General features: G+C 42.4%; 1 protein-coding gene across 1 annotated transcript in view; it reads left to right on the top strand.

Moving 5' to 3' along the window:
* The window catches only part of ELP3 (elongator acetyltransferase complex subunit 3), a 109,803-nt gene that overhangs the window by 26,091 nt on the left and 66,938 nt on the right, over nt 1–16,774 (top strand). Inside the window, exon 8 of the mRNA XM_081944312.1 lies at nt 3,305–3,466. Within this exon, the coding sequence (XP_081800438.1) occupies nt 3,305–3,466 (162 nt within the window). The remainder of the gene's footprint in view (nt 1–3,304; nt 3,467–16,774) is intronic.

Below are 16,774 nucleotides of genomic sequence, written 5' to 3'. Positions count from 1 at the left end.
TTGTCTCCTTCTAAACCATTCTCCACCCTGAAGTGAAGTCAACTACATATGCCCTTATTTTTCAGAAGTCCCTCAAGACCTGGCTTTGTCATCTTGCTTGGAGGTTTCAGAAACCCAGTAAGATCTCTTGTGTGTCCTTCTTTTTCTAACTTGTTTGATATGACTGGGTTTGGCATGTTTATTGTTTTATGATTTGTTTTGCAGTATGCCATCCAGGCTCGCTTCTTGTGAGATGGATGGGCATATCACTATAATAAATAAAAGAAAAATAACAGGCCACATTTAAAACATCCGCAGAACAATTCCAGAAAGGGCCAAGAATATTCCTCTTCCCTCTAATAATATCATATCACTGAATGTCCTTTTTGTAAGTGATTGTGGTTATTCAGTTACCTGTTCTGGTGAAGAGATGTTTAGTATTGATTGGGTACACCTTAATTGCTACTTATTTAGAATAGGTTCATTGAGCACTAGGCAGCTTGTTAATGGTATGGGTGGTTGGCAGCTTTCCACATCAAATTCCCAGTGCTGGAAGGAACATCGGTCATTGTTGGACTTGGTCATTCTTAGGTTCAAAGAACCTAAATGGCTGGATTTAGTCACTGATGATGTCCCATACCGTGGCTGATTCCTAAACTACGTCACTTGCATTTTCATATCCTGGTCATTGATAGGAACATGAATTGACTTCTGGGCTGTCTTACCTTTCTTGCCCCTCTGGTCTATGTAGAATGGGTAAATTGTGGATTATGCAACTCTGCTTTGTCTATATTTTTCTAAGTTCCATTCTGGTGACCTGCCTCCATTGTGAATCTTCCTATGAGCTTGGGCATTTTCTTCAAAGTAGCTATTACTTTTCTTAATAGGATATAGTAGTTCTTAATCTATATGTTTCTACATATGTTGCATTCATACCAGGTGAATAGGATGCCAAGTTATATTACAATCATCTAATCTAGACTTCAACAAATACATTTCTATAAGTTAACTTCTAGATTTAACTCGCTGCATAGTATGGCTATGACAAATAACAGTAGCTGCTGCAATGCAGAGTTTTAGCAGTGAGCATATAATCCCCTGACTGTAAGTAGGAAATGTAGTTAATAACCTAGTTTCTATCTCTTTTTATATTTAATTGTGTTCTTCCTCTTTGAAATACTTTTTCTACAACTTCAAAGTAGAATGATTACTTTAAAATCAAGATATATTACCTTTGATTTTATTTGCCAGGTTGTGTTTTGCAACAGTGCACTATATATTAGTCATCAGCAGAAAAATTGTGTTCCACCATTCATTCATTCATTGAATGTAGGCTTCTGAAAACTACTTCTTCCCTGCAGCGTGGGATGTGGCTGAAAGTAAAAGCTTCACAGTAGTTACAGGAAGTTGGCAGACCAGAGGCAACAAGGGTTTTTTTGAGGGTTCTCTAGAGAGTATAATTATAGTCTCTCCAACAGGAGCTAGATTTTGCTTCTAGTGGATTCCAATATTCAGCAATGGATTCCTTTTCAGATTGTGAAGCAGCATCTAGAGTTCAGTAACTTGGGAAAAGCTGATGAACAGTACCCCACTTTACTTCCCAGGGCAGATTCAAATTGAATCTGAAGGAATTAAAACCCAATGAAAGTAATAAAATACAAGGCAAAATTATTTATCCACTGGAATTGACTGATCACGTACCGTTACACCTTTATCGGTTCTTAGATAGACCTTCTTCAGGAACATCTATCACCAATCTAGTTCTTTAGATTGCCCCAGCTATGGTAAGTACCTATCACCACTATAAGTCAAGTCTATCCACCTTGGTCATCTTCTTTTATTTCCTTCCACCTTTTTCAGCATGATGGACTTGTTAAGAGAACTGGTTCTTCACATACTGTGCCAAAATATCATAGAGCCATACCATTTGCATCTCAAGTGATAACACTGATTTATTGTTTTGTGATCCATTTGTTTGTTTTCTTTGCTGCTGTATTCTCCAGCAACAAAGTTCAGAAGCGTCAATGCTCTTTCTATACTTCTATTCTTTTCCTTCAAACTCAAACATTCACACTTTTGTCACAGGGAAAAGCATTGTCTTCACAGTTGTGATCTTTGTAGTATAGACATAGCCTCTGAATATCCTTGCCAAGCCTTTTGTTGTTACCTCGCGACATAGTAGCCTGTGGCACAATTCTCAGACTAGCTGAAATAATAGCCAAAACCATGTTTAACAAAGCAATACTGCTCCAAAAAGCTAGTATAAAATAATGATAATTTTAACTGAAATAAAAGGATGTCAAACACATTAATAATGTTGACTAATATTGATTGATTTTTCTCATTGAGATATTTCAGATCAGCATTTCCCTTAAATGTGAAAACATTTAAAAACATTTAAGTACCAAGACTCAGCAGGTTTTCATTTGGGGATAGCCAGTTCTTGTGCTAGCCTTGAATGAGGTGGCTCATCTGTATATATCTGCAAATCAGTCCCATTAAATACTAATACACTATGCACAGGCATGCACTGAAGTCAAGGCTGCAGTTATTTGAAGCACAGTGGACATGCACCAGCCTTTGGTGAGCTTCAGGAACATTTTCAAGACAATTCACATGTTGCTTTGTCTATCATAAAATTGTGAAAAAAATCTTGCATTTGTGAATACCAGAAACCCACTGGCATTGTTCTCTGGTTCTTTTCATAGAGCAGGGGTGGCAAACTGACGGTGCACGGCCCGGATGTGTCACATGCAGGCCACGCCCACCCCCAGTTCCACAAAGGGGAAACCGTTGTGATACATCATGTGACTGCAATGTGACGCCACGAGTTTGACACCTGTGTCATAGAGGGGAAAAAAACCACCTCCTTTGTTTTCTAATATTGGAAGTAGAATTAACGCTTCTTTAAAACTAGCTCACGTTGAAACATGTCTGAAGCAAATACTGTCCTGAAAAGAGAAAACATTCAAGCAAATGTCCTTTTTCTCCAAAGCTATTATTACATGAGGCAGCCTAGTTTTTCACTGCAATGGATAATCACAAGTGAGATCAGCTCCAGACTATCTTTTAGCAAAAGATCCTCGTTTACACAATATTTCAGTGGCAGACTGCAGAGATTTAGAGGCAGTTCTGAATGCACCATTGTCATAGCTGTCATAAAATGATTTGCTAAGATATTATCCGAAGCCAGTGATTGTAATGAGCTGTGCCATCTTAGATAGATGTAACCTGTGGACCATAACATGAAGAATCTTGGCTAAACTTAACCCATCTCATTTGCAGCTCTTTTTCACCTCACTTTGCCTATTACTTCCTTCTACAGATACTCTGAGCGAAGTCTTACAAAGTGCATTGGGATTACTATAGAGACCAGGCCAGATTATTGCCTAAAACGGCATTTGAGTGACATGTTGTCCTATGGATGCACAAGGCTGGAGATTGGAGTACAAAGCATTTATGAAGATGTGGCCAGAGATACTAACAGGTAAGACGGGGAGGGGGGAGGGGGGAGAGACAAAAAAGAATAAGAGAATAATAACAGAGTTGTAAGGGACCTTGGAGGTCTTCTAGTTCAACCCCCTGCTCAGGCAGGAAACCCTATACAATTTCAGACAAAAGGGAGTTAGAAGCTTTTAGAGGGAGATTACACAAACTTAGAAATGAGGCTCTAACAGAATCTTCTGTGGAAAGATGGCTATATTTTCAGTGTTTCCTGCTTCCAAGATTCCTGGCTGGAATTTTGCATTATGTAGGCGGGATAGGCAATGTGGGCACATTGCTTAGCATGCCTACCGTATTCTTTTGACCACCAGGTTGTTTTGATTTTTGTTATCCTTTTTAAAATTAAAATTAAATAGGAAGTCAGTGTACTACAACACAAAATATACCTTTATCTTTACTTCTAAGAAAGTATTTGAGACATATATCTGACCATCTGTGAAAAATGGTGATTGCTTGGAGCTCAGTGTTGTGTATGGAATGTGCCTACCCCATAAATTGAAGTGATAGGTAATTTCTTGGAGCACTAAAGAGAATGATGGGGAAGCAAGTGGCAAACAAGTGATTTGCCACTCACATCCATCCTGCGTGAGTTTCAGCTGATGATACTAGTCTGTGAAATATACAGGTAGTCCTCAACTACAATCGAGGCCAACCTTTCTGTGGGTAAGCGAGATATGTGTCAAGCGAGTTTTGCCCCGCTTTACAACCTCACTTGCTACAGTTGTTAAATGAAGCATTGCAGTTGATAAATTACTAACCCAGTTGTTAAGTGAATCTGGCTCCTCCATTGATTTTGCTCTTCAGAACATCGCAAAAGGTGATCATATGACCCTGGGACACTGCAATGGGCATAAATATGAACAAGCCATCAAATATCTGAATTTTGATCACATGATCTTCTTGGGGATGCTGCAACGGTCGTGAGTGTGAAAAAAAAGTATAAGTCACTTTTTTCAGTGCTGTTGTAACTTTGAACGGTCACTAAACGAACTCTTGTAAATTGAGGACTACCTGAAATTCATCTCACAGATTGCGGTAACTGAAATGCTTCCAACTAATTGCTACTTGAGGGCTGAGGTAACTTTAAAAACACTCTTGCAGAGTTGGGTTTTAATATATACAGTGGGGCAAAAAAGTATTTAGTCAACCACCAATTGTGCAAGTTCTCCCACTTAAAAAGATGAGAGAGGCCTGTAATTGGCATCATAGGTAGACCCCAACTGTGAGAGACAAAATGTAAAAAAAAAGACCAAACAATCACATTGGCTGATTTGGAAATAATTTATTTGCAAATTATGCTGGAAAATAAGTATTTGGTCACCTACAAACAAGCAAGATTTCTGGCTCTCACAGACCTGTACCTTCTTCTTTAGGAGGCTCCTCTGTCCTGCACTCATTACCTGTATCAATGGCACCCGTTCGAACTTGTCATCAGTATAAAAGACACCTGTCCACAACCTCAAACAGTCACACTCCAAACTCCACTATGGTGAAGACCAAAGAGCTGTCAAAGGACACCAGAAACAAAATTGTAGACCTGCACCAGGCTGGGAAGACTGAACCTGCAATAGGCAAGCAGCTTGGTGTGAACAAATCAATTGTGGGAACAATAATTAGAAAATGGAAGACATACAAGACCACTGATAATCTCCCTCGATCTGGAGCTCCACGCAAGATCTCACCCCGTGGGCTCAAAATGATCCCAAGAACGGTGAGCAAAAATCCCAGGATCACACGGGGGGACCTAGTGAATGACCTGCAGAGAGCTGGGACCAACGTAACAAAGGCTACCATCAGTAACACACTACGCCGCCAGGGACTCAGATCCTGCAGTGCCAGACGTGTCCCCCTGCTTAAGTCAGTCCATGTCCGGGCCCATCTGAAGTTTGCTAGAGAGCATTTGAATGATCCAGAAGAGGATTGGGAGAATGTCATATGGTCAGATGAAACCAAAATAGAACTGTTTGGTAGAAACACAACTCGTCGTGTTTGGAGGAGAGAGAATGCTGAGTTGCATCCAAAGAACACCATGCCTACTGTGAAGCACGGGGGTGGCAACATCATGCTTTGGGGCTGTTTTTCTGCAAAGGGACTAGGACGACTGATCCGTGTACAGGACAGAATGAATGGAGCCATGTATTGTGAGATTTTGAGTGCAAACCTCCTTCCATCAGCAAGGGCATTGAAGATGAAACGTGGCTGGGTCTTTTAACATGACAATGATTCCAAACATATTGCCCGGGCAATGAAGGAGTGGCTTTGTAAGAAGGTCCTGGAGTGGCCTAGTCAGTCTCCAGATCTCAACCCCATAGAAAACCTTTGGAGGGAGTTGAAAGTCCGTGTTGCCCAGCGACAGCCCCAAAACATCACTGCTTTAGAGGAGATCTGCATGGAGGAATGGGCCAACATACCAGCAACAGTGTATGCCAACCTTGTGAAGACTTACAGAAAACGTTTGACCTCTGTCATTGCCAACAAAGGATATATAACGAAATATTGAGATGAACTTTTGATAGTGACCAAATACTTATTTTCCAGCATAATTTGCAAATAAATTATTTCCAAATCAGCCAATGTGATTGTTTGGTCTTTTTTTTTACATTTTGTTTCTCACAGTTGAGGTCTACCTATGATGCCAATTACAGGCCTCTCTCATCTTTTTAAGTGGGAGAACTTGCACAATTGGTGGTTGACTAAATACTTTTTTGCCCCACTGTAAGATGCAGCCAAAATAGTGAGATTATTGCAACTTCTTCCCAGCAATTTTAGGGTTTCTTACTTTGATGTCTATGTTATGGTTTGGCATAAATAGAATAGAATAGAATAGAATAGAATTCTTTATTGGCCAAGTGTGACACACAAGGAATTTTTCTTTGGTGCATATGCTCTCAGTGTACATAAGGAAAAATAAAATAGAATACATTAATCAAGAATCATAAGATCCAACACTTAGTGATAGTCATAGGTTACTGTTCTGACCCCCTCCTCTTGTATACCAAGACACTCCGACACAAAGTCTCTTCAAAGATGTTTATTGACATACAGGTTCTACCTTGGCAGCAATCCAGCCTGCCAAGGTCAAGATAGCACTCTGGGCAGTAATCCAGCTACAGCGACACCCCTTGGCAGCAATCCAGCTACCAAGCTCCAGATAATCACCTTAGCAGCACTCCAGCCTGCCAAGGTTCAGGGAACAGATTGACAGCAATCCAGGTAAAACCTTTGGCAGCAATCCAGCCTGCCAAAGTACAACACAGATCTGAGCTTCTCCAACTCCAATGATCAGTTGATTCCTGCAAAGGGTGTGTCCACAAGCAGTCCCTTTATAGTCTGCAGAGGAGTCTAATGATCAGCAGCTGAGAGCCATTACCTCCTGTAATTGCTCAATTGCTCCTTACGCCGGGTAGCACGTCGGTAACGAGCATCTAATAGCTCACTGCTGATGTCTGACTCACTGTCCTGTGACTCCTCCCCATTGCTCCAAGGCATGACATCAGGAGCCCCCTTCCTTTGGCTTTCACCACTGCTCCATGCCTCAGGCGCCCCCTGGTGGCCAACCAGCCTCTCTGCGCCCTGCTCAGCGTCGGAACCCTGTCCAGGGTCCCCCACCTCCTCTTGAGCCGACTCAGAGGACACCTCGCTGTTGGAGTCTGGTGGTAACTCCAACGGCTCCTGCTGGGCCACAACAGGTTACTAATAAGCAATCCAATTATACTAGGAAAAAAATAAAACAATATAAATTTTAAAGATACAAGCAACATGGTAATAGTCATAAGTGGGAAGAGATAGGTACTAAGAAGGAAGAGAAGAGTAATAGCAATTATTAGTCTTAGTAGATAATTTGACAGTGTTGCCGGGATTAGTTGTTTAGCAGAGTGATGGCATTTGGGAAAAAACTGTCCTTGTGTCTAGTTGTTCTGGTGTGCAGTAGCGTCATTTTGAGAGTAGGAGTTGAAACAATTTATGTCCAGGATGCGAGGGGTCTGTAAATATTTTCACGGCCCTTTTTTTGACTCGTGCAGTACACAGGTCCTCAATGGAAGGCAGGTTGGTAGCCATTGTTTTTTCTGCAGTTCTAATTATCCTCTGAAGTCTGTGTCTGTCTCGTTTGGTTGCAGAGCCAAACCAGACAGTTATAGAGGTGCGGATGACAGACTCAATAATTCCTCTGTAGAACAGAATCAGCAGCTCTTTGGGCAGTTTGAACTTTCAAACTTAATTAAAAAATGGGTTTTAATATATAAGATGCAGCCAAAATAGTCATATTATTGCAACTTTTTTTTCACAGCAACTTTAGGACTTCTTACTTTGGTGTCTATGCTATGACTTGGCATATATGAACATCATTAAGATTTATTATGGTTTGAAGGAAATGGCAAGGAGAAAATAAAACTTCTCTGATGCTAATAATGCTAATTTTTTGGCCAGAGAGCAAATCTAACTGGCAATAGGTTAATGTTAGACGAGAGAGAGAGGGAGAGAGAGAGGGAGAGGGATTGGGAGAGGGAGAGAATATCCCCAAGTAGTTTACAAGTAATTTGTGCCATTTGGCAGCACTAGGCCAGAGATTATGTCCTCTAGCATAGCAATTATTTTCTTTCTATATGAACTCAAGTCCTGGTACTTGAAATGTCCATGAGGTTTTCTTGGCAGTGGTACAGGTCTAATTGACAGCCCTGGTATTCCTGGAGGTCTCCCATCTAAACACCCACCAAGCTCAGCTCTGCTTACCCTTCTGACTCCAGAGATATTCATTTAAATGCTTAAATGATGAGACATGTTCCAGCTTGCTAGATGTTAACAGAATTAGACATTCTGAGAGCAGAATGCAAATCTATATCAGTCCATAGCCTTAATCCTGCATGTATTTTTAATACTGGCAGTATGCTGACTTTCCCTTTCTGTATTTGTGGAAATTGTCTCAGATGTACAGTACAGCAAAAGTACACCCAGGTAAAACTGGTCCACTGGGATTGGGTGGATTTAAATAGGTTTGAATAAATAATAGCAGTAAACAAAGCATTTGCTGATTTTTAACCAAATTAATGCAAAAGAATCATGCTGATCTGATAATTTGGGGGGGTGAACCAGATTGAAGGGGTTCATATGTACAATTGACTATATTTAAAAAGGGAAGTGCATCAAAGTTTCCCTTTGAGATGAGTCACTTTCCTGGATTTGATAGTCTTATGACTATTAGGGCCTGGGATTCAAAGTTGAAAGAAGTTTGGGTTTATACCACACTATGACTGCAGAAAGTTTTAGTCATCGTACGTAAATCTAAATTAAACTTATTCTGCTACATAGTCACCCAAAACTAAAGCTTCCACACCTAAAGCTCTCATCAGAGTTTTTATGGGCAGATTATTGTAGTAAACCACAAATGATTGGCTTTCCACGTGTCAGGTGTTCTCTTTGGATGAAGGAAAGACTTGGAAATGGTGTGAAGAAATCAACAGCAATTTCTTTACACTCTGTATCCAAGGCAGTGTGCTTTGATCAAATGTTGCCCTGCTTTTTGGAATTCCAAAATTTGGGCAGAGATTTATTTAACTTAGTCCTTCTTTGACTTTACGAAAAAATTGAAACACCTACATATTCCATCTTTCATGGGAGGAGGGTGTGTTGTAACAGGAAGGTAGGGTTATGCATTTGCATTTTTTATCTTTCTTTGTCATTTTATTTTTATATGTACTGAGGGTTTTCTGGGACTATTATTTTATACGCTGACATTGTTAGCCCGCTAGAGCCTTTGGAAACAGGCAGTCTGCAAGGAAAATCTAACTATCTATATAAAAATATCTCTCTGTGTGTGTGTGTGTGTGTGTGTGTGTGTTCCAGCATAACTCTGGAACGCCTTGAGCAATTTCAATCAAACTTGGTACACAGATGACTTATTCTCTGGAAAAAAAATATTGTGTGGGGTAAGATACCCCTAACACCCTCAGTGAGTGTGTGTGTGTGTGTGTCCTGGCACGCAGGTGGTATTCAGAGCCCATCTCAGCTCCACCACGCATCCGTGTATGCCTCCCTCCATTAGCTGATTTTTGGGTCTCTGCCGTGCATGCGGGAGGGGGTTGGTACAAGCCCCCCCCCCCCCGTGGTCTGTTTTGGCTCCCAGGAGGCTGCAGAGAGGCCTACTAGGCCCAAGACAGGGTGCAGGGTAGGGGTGGAGGTGAGGGGTCGCGCAGGGGGTCATGCAACAAAATAGATACAATTCATTCCTTTTCCTGTCTAATACAGGATTAGGAAAATAATTTATCAGCTAGTAAATTATAAAAATGCACCAGCTTGCATATTTAAACACATAATAGCAGGAATATGAGGGTTATATTATAGAAATGTGACCTTTATTGTAGATACTTTCGAGAAATCTGAGTAACTATTTATAGCTGTGACTTTTATTTTTCATGTGTGTGTGTGTGTGTGTGTGTATGTATGTATATATATCTTCAGGCTGGTGTTTTGGGCTTAAAGCGTGATCGGAGCTGCCGTCTCTCTACAAATCTTGGTGGGGGTGGGGGTGGAGTGCTGGCCCTGTTTCAGCAAGTGGATTGGATTGACTGACTGACTTTCTGACTCTGGCAAGCTTTCAAAATCCTGCTATACCCAACAGCGATAAAATACATTTTCAGAGGTTTCTGTAGTGTATTAGTTCCTGACCCGAGCTGACTTGACTCCCCCACATGCCCCCCACCCCCTGCACATGTATGGCAGAGACCCGAAGACCAGCTGGCTGGTGGAAGGCACGCATACAAGCACGGTGGAGCTGGGCTGGGGCGACGACTGGCGTGCCCACAGAGAGGGCTCTGTGTGCCACCTGTTCGCCATCACGGACCTAGATGATCTAGTACACTATTAGAACAATGTTCTATAGACAGATGAAACCCCCTCAAATTGTATTTTTGGTATTAATCAGAAATGTCATACTTGAAGAAAATAAAACACAGTGAATTTCTGCTTAGTGTGTTCAATAAAGTTATGACACCACACATTATTTTGTTAAACATTGATACTTATTGTTTAACCAGAATCTCTTCATGTATTAATAGGGCTTAGATGAAGCTCAGTTCACAACGTAAGTCTAAATAGCAGTCTAAATGGCTCACTACCCTTTTCTTATTACTCCAGGCATCTAAAATGCATTTTGGTACATTTATACATACATACATTTAACTTTATCTTTTGCCCATCTCACTGTGGGCGCGGGACGCAGCGGCTAAGACACTGAGCTTGTCGATCAGAAAGGTCGGAAGTTCGGCGGTTCGAATCCCTAATGCTGCATAACAGAGTGAGCTCCTGTTACTCGTCCCAGCTTCTGCCAACCTAGCAGTTCAAAAGCATGTAAAAAATGCAGGTAGAAAAATAGGGACCAACTTTGGTGGGAAGGTAAGAGCGTTATGTGCGCCTTCGGCACTTAGTCATGCCAGCCACATGACCACGGAGATGTCTTCAGACAGTGCTGGCTCTTTGGCTTTGAAACAGAGATGAGCACTGCCCCCTAGAGTCGGGAACGACCAGCACATATGTGCGAGAGGAACCTTTACTTTTACCTTTATACATACATGCATTTGTTAAGTTTATCTGCTGCCCATCTCACTGTGGGGCTATTCTGGGTGATTTATAATAATAAAATGGAAAAATGAAATAATAAAAATAAAAAAATGAAAATATAACAATAGAAAAGCACTGAAAAAATAAAAACAAATAAAGGAAAGTACAATAATAAGAATTCAAAGAAGGGCAAGAGGGGGAACCGAAAGTGCAGAGGGGAGATGGGATCAGCTAATCAGTCTAGGAGCCACCTCCAGTGCACTTCCATATTGGGGCCCCAGGCCAAACAGCAGAATCAGGTCTTCAGGCCCTTGCAGAAGGACAGGAGGATAAGAGCAAACCTCTGTCCATGTTCCAAAAGGCCGGCACTACAGCTGAGAAGGCTCTTCTGGATCCTTCCAGTCCGAGTTTCTTGACTGACAGGATCTGCAACAGGCTTTCTTTGTTGGCTCAAGTAACGGGGGCTTGCCTTAGCAAGACGAGTTGGTCCTTTGCTTATGACAGAAATAGAGATATAATTTTTGAAATTTAATTGTGTGGCAATATTATAAACAATGTGTATCAAATATATAAAGGAAGATCCTACAAAATAAAGGGGGTTAATAAAACATTTGGGAAGGAACAGAATGAGCAATTCTTAGCCTTCATTTAAAACTCTTGAAATTGGTGATTGCAATAAATCCCCCAACATATGGGTTTCTGCCTATGCTGTGCAATAGGCGTCTCCTTCATTCTTTTTCTCCCTCACAAACAACCTGGATTCATATTAGGAGATTCTATAATCTTGTAGGCCAGAGGGAGAATAAATTCTGTTGGCAGAACTAATATGCAGTTCCAGGATTAATTGGATTAAGCACAATGCTTTATCAACAGAACTGTGTATCAGTTCTGCCAACAGAATGCTACATTTTCCTATCCAATATTTGCCTCCTAATATTGTGGATTTGTTTGCATGTATTTAGCATTCTTGTCCCAATAACCCCAAGTTTTGTATGCATCTATTAACCTTCCGCTAATGATTTCTTTCACCTATAAAGAAGAGAGAATCTGGAAGATGAATATATTTTCATGCTTATCTCAGGTAGCTGTATGCTTTTAAGGGTCCTGTTGTCTTTCACAAACAAATATTTGAATATAGAATATACTGTATTACAATATAGAAGACAGACCTTCCGTGTTTGAGTAAATATCTTCTCTAATTTTTCCTACATCAACTCAATTGGAGGTAGAAAAATTAACAGATATAGCAACATGGAACAGAACATGGGTACAAAATGATGTTTGTAGAAAGAATGTTATTAAATGTGTATTCCATGCATGTTCCTTTGAACATGGTTCTGCCTTTAGCTTTTGTTGGGAGTGACAGGCTTGTTTATATGACTGTTAATCAATTACTATATATGAATGATATATATGTTCTTCTTGATTGTAGCTTCAGTATTTGAAATCTGCTTTCAAAAATTATGGGTATAGGTTTGTCTAAAAAATTATGTGACATTAGAAGGGGAAAAAACTATACAAGATGTGTTGTGATTGATTTTTCTATGCTTATTAACTTTTGAATTACTCTTTTTTTTTATAATGGACATAAAAAAGACTTTTAACCAATATGGCCAACATGTTTAAAATTATTTTGTCTAAAACATAGCTTCCTGTTCTGACCCCCTCTCCACGCCTGTGAATAAACCAGCACACAGGCTTGGCTGTTTGCCACTGTTTAATTACTGAGATAATGAATCCTTTGGCTGAGGGCCCAGACAACTCATGTTCAATAGAGCAACCCAGATAATTCAAATGAAGCAACGCAGATAGTCCAAATGAGCAGACACGGCTAGAATACACAGATAGATTTTCTTAATTATTAATTCGAACGATTATTTCCTGCAAATGTCCCCTCCCAACGCCTCACTTACAGTGGGGCAAAAAAGTATTTAGTCAGCGACCAATTGTGCAAGTTCTCCCACTTAAAAAGATGAGAGAGGCCAGTAATTGGCATCATAGGTAGACCTCAACCATGAGAGACAAAATGTAAAAAAAAACCCAAACTATCACATTGGCTGATTTGGAAATAATTTATTTGTAAATTATGGTGGAAAATAAGTATTTGGTCAATATCAAAAGTTCATCTCAATATTTCGTTATATATCCTTTGTTGGCAATGACAGAGGTCAAACGTTTTCTGTAAGTCTTCACAAGGTTGGCACACACTGTTGCTGGTATGTTGGCCCATTCCTCCATGCAGATCTCCTCTAGAGCAGTGATGTTTTGGGGCTGTCGCTGGGCAACACGGACTTTCAACTCCCTCCAAAGGTTTTCTATGGGGTTGAGATCTGGAGACTGGCTAGGCCACTCCAGGACCTTGAAATGCTTCGTATGAAGCCACTCCTTCGTTGCCCGGGCGGTATGTTTGGAATCATTGTCATGTTGAAAGACCCAGCCACGTTTCATCTTCAATGCCCTTGCTGATGGAAGGAGGTTTGCACTCAAAATCTCATGATACATGGCCCCATTCATTCTGTCCTGTACACGGATCAGTCGTCCTGGTCCCTTTGCAGAGAAACAGCCCCAAAGCATGATGTTGCCACTCCCATGCTTCACAGTAGGTATGGTGCTCTTTGGATGCAACTCAGCATTCTCTCTCCTCCAAACACGACGAGTTGTGTTTCTACCAAACAGTTCTATTTTAGTTTCATCTGATCATATGACATTCTCCCAATCCTCTTCTGGATCATCCAAATGCTCTCTAGCAAACTTCAGATGGGCCTGGACATAGACTGGCTTAAGCAGAGGGACACGTCTGGCACTGCAGGATCTGAGTCCCTGGCGGCGTAGTGTGTTACTGATGGTAGCCTTTGTTACATTGGTCCCAGCTCTCTGCAGGTCATTCACTAGGTCCCCCCGTGTGATCCTGGGATTTTTGCTCACCGTTCTTGGGATCATTTTGAGCCCACGGGGTGAGATCTTGTGTGGAGCCCCAGATCGAGGGAGATTATCAGTGGTCTTGTATGTCTTCCATTTTCTAATTATTGCTCCCACAGTTGATTTGTTCACACCAAGCTGCTTGCCTATTGCAGATTCAGTCTTCCCAGCCTGGTGCAGGTCTACAATTTTGTTTCTGGTGTCCTTTGACAGGTCTTTGGTCTTCACCATAGTGGAGTTTGGAGTGTGACTGTTTGAGGTTGTGGACAGGTGTCTTTTATACTGATAACAAGTTCAAACAGTTGCCATTGATACAGGTAATGAGTGCAGGACAGAGGAGCCTCCTAAAGAAGAAGGTACAGGTCTGTGAGAGCCAGAAATCTTGCTTGTTTGTAGGTGACCAAATACTTATTTTCCACCATAATTTACAAATAAATTCTTTCCAAATCAGCCAATGTGATTATTTGGTCTTTTTTTTTTATATTTTGTCTCATATAGTTGAGGTCTACCTATGATGCCAATTACAGGCCTCTCTCATCTTTTTAAGTGGGAGAACTTGCACAATTAGTAGTTGACTAAATACTTTTTTGCCCCACTGTATAATAATAATAATAATAATAATAATAATAATAATAATAATAATAATAATAATAATAATAATAATAATAATAATAATAATAATAATAATAATAATAATTTCTTAGCCGCACCCTCTCCCGAAGGACTCGGGGCGGAATACTATAAAACACATAAAAATACAAATATGGACAAAACATACATATAAAATAGACATATACAAGGAGGAGGTGGGCAGATGGATAAAAACAATTAAAATCGCAATATTAAAAAGTCCCCTAAATAAATAAATTACAAAAATAAAAAACCCGTCAGGAGCGATATGGTCAGATTATGGTTGAGCCAGGCCAGCTACTTGGAATAGGTGGGTCTTGAGCTTTACACGGAAGGAGCAGAGGTCAGAGGTAGTCCTAATATCCGGAGGGAGGTCATTCCACAGGGCTGGGCCCGCCACAGAGAAGGCTCTGCTCCTAGGCGCCGCCCCTCGGCACTGTCTGGTGGACAGCACCTGGAGGAGACCCTCTCTGTGCGAGCGAATTGGTCGCAGGGATGTATGGGGCAGAATACGATCCCGCAAGTAACTAGGTCCTGAGCTATGGAGCACTTTAAAGATCGTTATCAAAACCTTGAAACGCACCCGATAGACCACAGGAAGCCAGTGCAGCTCGCGCAGGAAAGGTGTCACATGGGAGTACCTAGTACTCCCCATAATTACCCGCGCGGCCGCATTCTGGACCAACCGTAGCCTCCGAGTGCATTTCAAGGGAAGCCCCATGTAGAGAGCGTTACAGTAGTCCAGGCGAGACGTCACCAGCGCATGAGTGACTGTGCGTAAGGCGTCCCGGTCCAGTAGAGGGCGCAATTTGCGCACCAGGCGAACCTGGTGGAACGCCCCCCTTGCCACGGCTGTCACATGGTCATCCATGGACAGCCGGGCATCCAGGAGGATGCCCAAATTGCACGCCCGCTCCACGGGGGCAAGTTGTACACCCCCGATGGCCAGAGATGGAATTAATTGGCTGAACCGGGGAGCCGGTACCCACAGCCACTCCGTCTTGGAGGGGTTGAGCTTGAGTCGGTTGTCATCCATCCAGACCCGTACGGCTTCCACACACTGGGACATCACATCGACGGCCTCGTTGGGGTGGTTCGGGGTGGAAATGTACAGCTGAGTATCATCAGCGTACAGATGATATCCCACCCCGAAGCCACAGATGATCTCACCCAGCGGCTTCATATATGTGTTGAACAGGAGTGGCAAGAGGACCGACCCCTGTGGTACCCCACAAGTAAGGGGGCTTAGGGTCGACCTCTGCTCCCCTGCCAACACACGTTGCGTCTGGCCGGAAAGGTAGGAGCTGAACCACCGCAAAACGGTGCCCCGGACCCCCAGCCCCTCCAGTCAGCGCAACAGGATACCATGGTCGATGGTATCAAAAGCCGCCGAGAGGTCTAATAGGACCAGGATAGAGGAACAACCCCTATCTCTGGCCCTCCAGAGATCATCTACCAACGCAACCAAGGCCGTCTCCATGCTGTGCCCGGGGCGGAAGCCGGACTGGCGCGGATCTAGATAATCATTTTCCTCCAGATGTCGTGGAAACTGATAAGCCACCACACTCTCTACAACCTTCGCCAAAAAGGGAAGGTTGGAGACAGGACGATAATTGGCCAGCTCCATAGGGTCCAGGGAAGGCTTCTTGAGCAAGGGTCTCACCACCGCCTCTTTCAGGGCGGCCGGGAGAGACCCCTCGCTCAACGAAGCGTTCACTAGGCCTAGGAGCCAGTCACGTGTAACCTCCCAGGATGCCAGTACAAGCCAGGAGGGGCACGGGTCCAATAAACATGTGGTGGGTCGCAGTCGTCCACGCATTCTGTCCAAATCCTCGATGGCAACCAAGTCAAACTCCTCCCAGATCGATTTCTCAAGACTCGCCACGGACGTCTCCATTGGACCACTGACAGGGACCCAATCCTTCCGGATTTGAGCGATTTTATCCTGCAGATATTTCCCAAATTCCTCTGCCCTACCCTGTAAAGGGGCCTCCCGCGGCCTCTGAAACAAGAGGGAGCGGGACACCCGAAACAGGGCGGCAGGGCGGTTCTCTGCGGATGCAATGAGAGCGGCACAATATTGACGTTTGGCCGCTCTCAATGCCACAAGGTACGTCCTTAAATGGGCTCGTACCTGTGTTCGGTCAAATTCGGAACGGGAGGATCTCCAACGACTCTCTAGGCATCT

Source organism: Natrix helvetica (assembly GCF_964273705.1).
Source record: "Natrix helvetica genome assembly, chromosome: 2".
In the NCBI taxonomy this organism is placed as follows: Eukaryota; Metazoa; Chordata; class Lepidosauria; order Squamata; family Natricidae; genus Natrix; species Natrix helvetica.
This window is presented reverse-complemented; position numbering and strand designations above follow the sequence as displayed.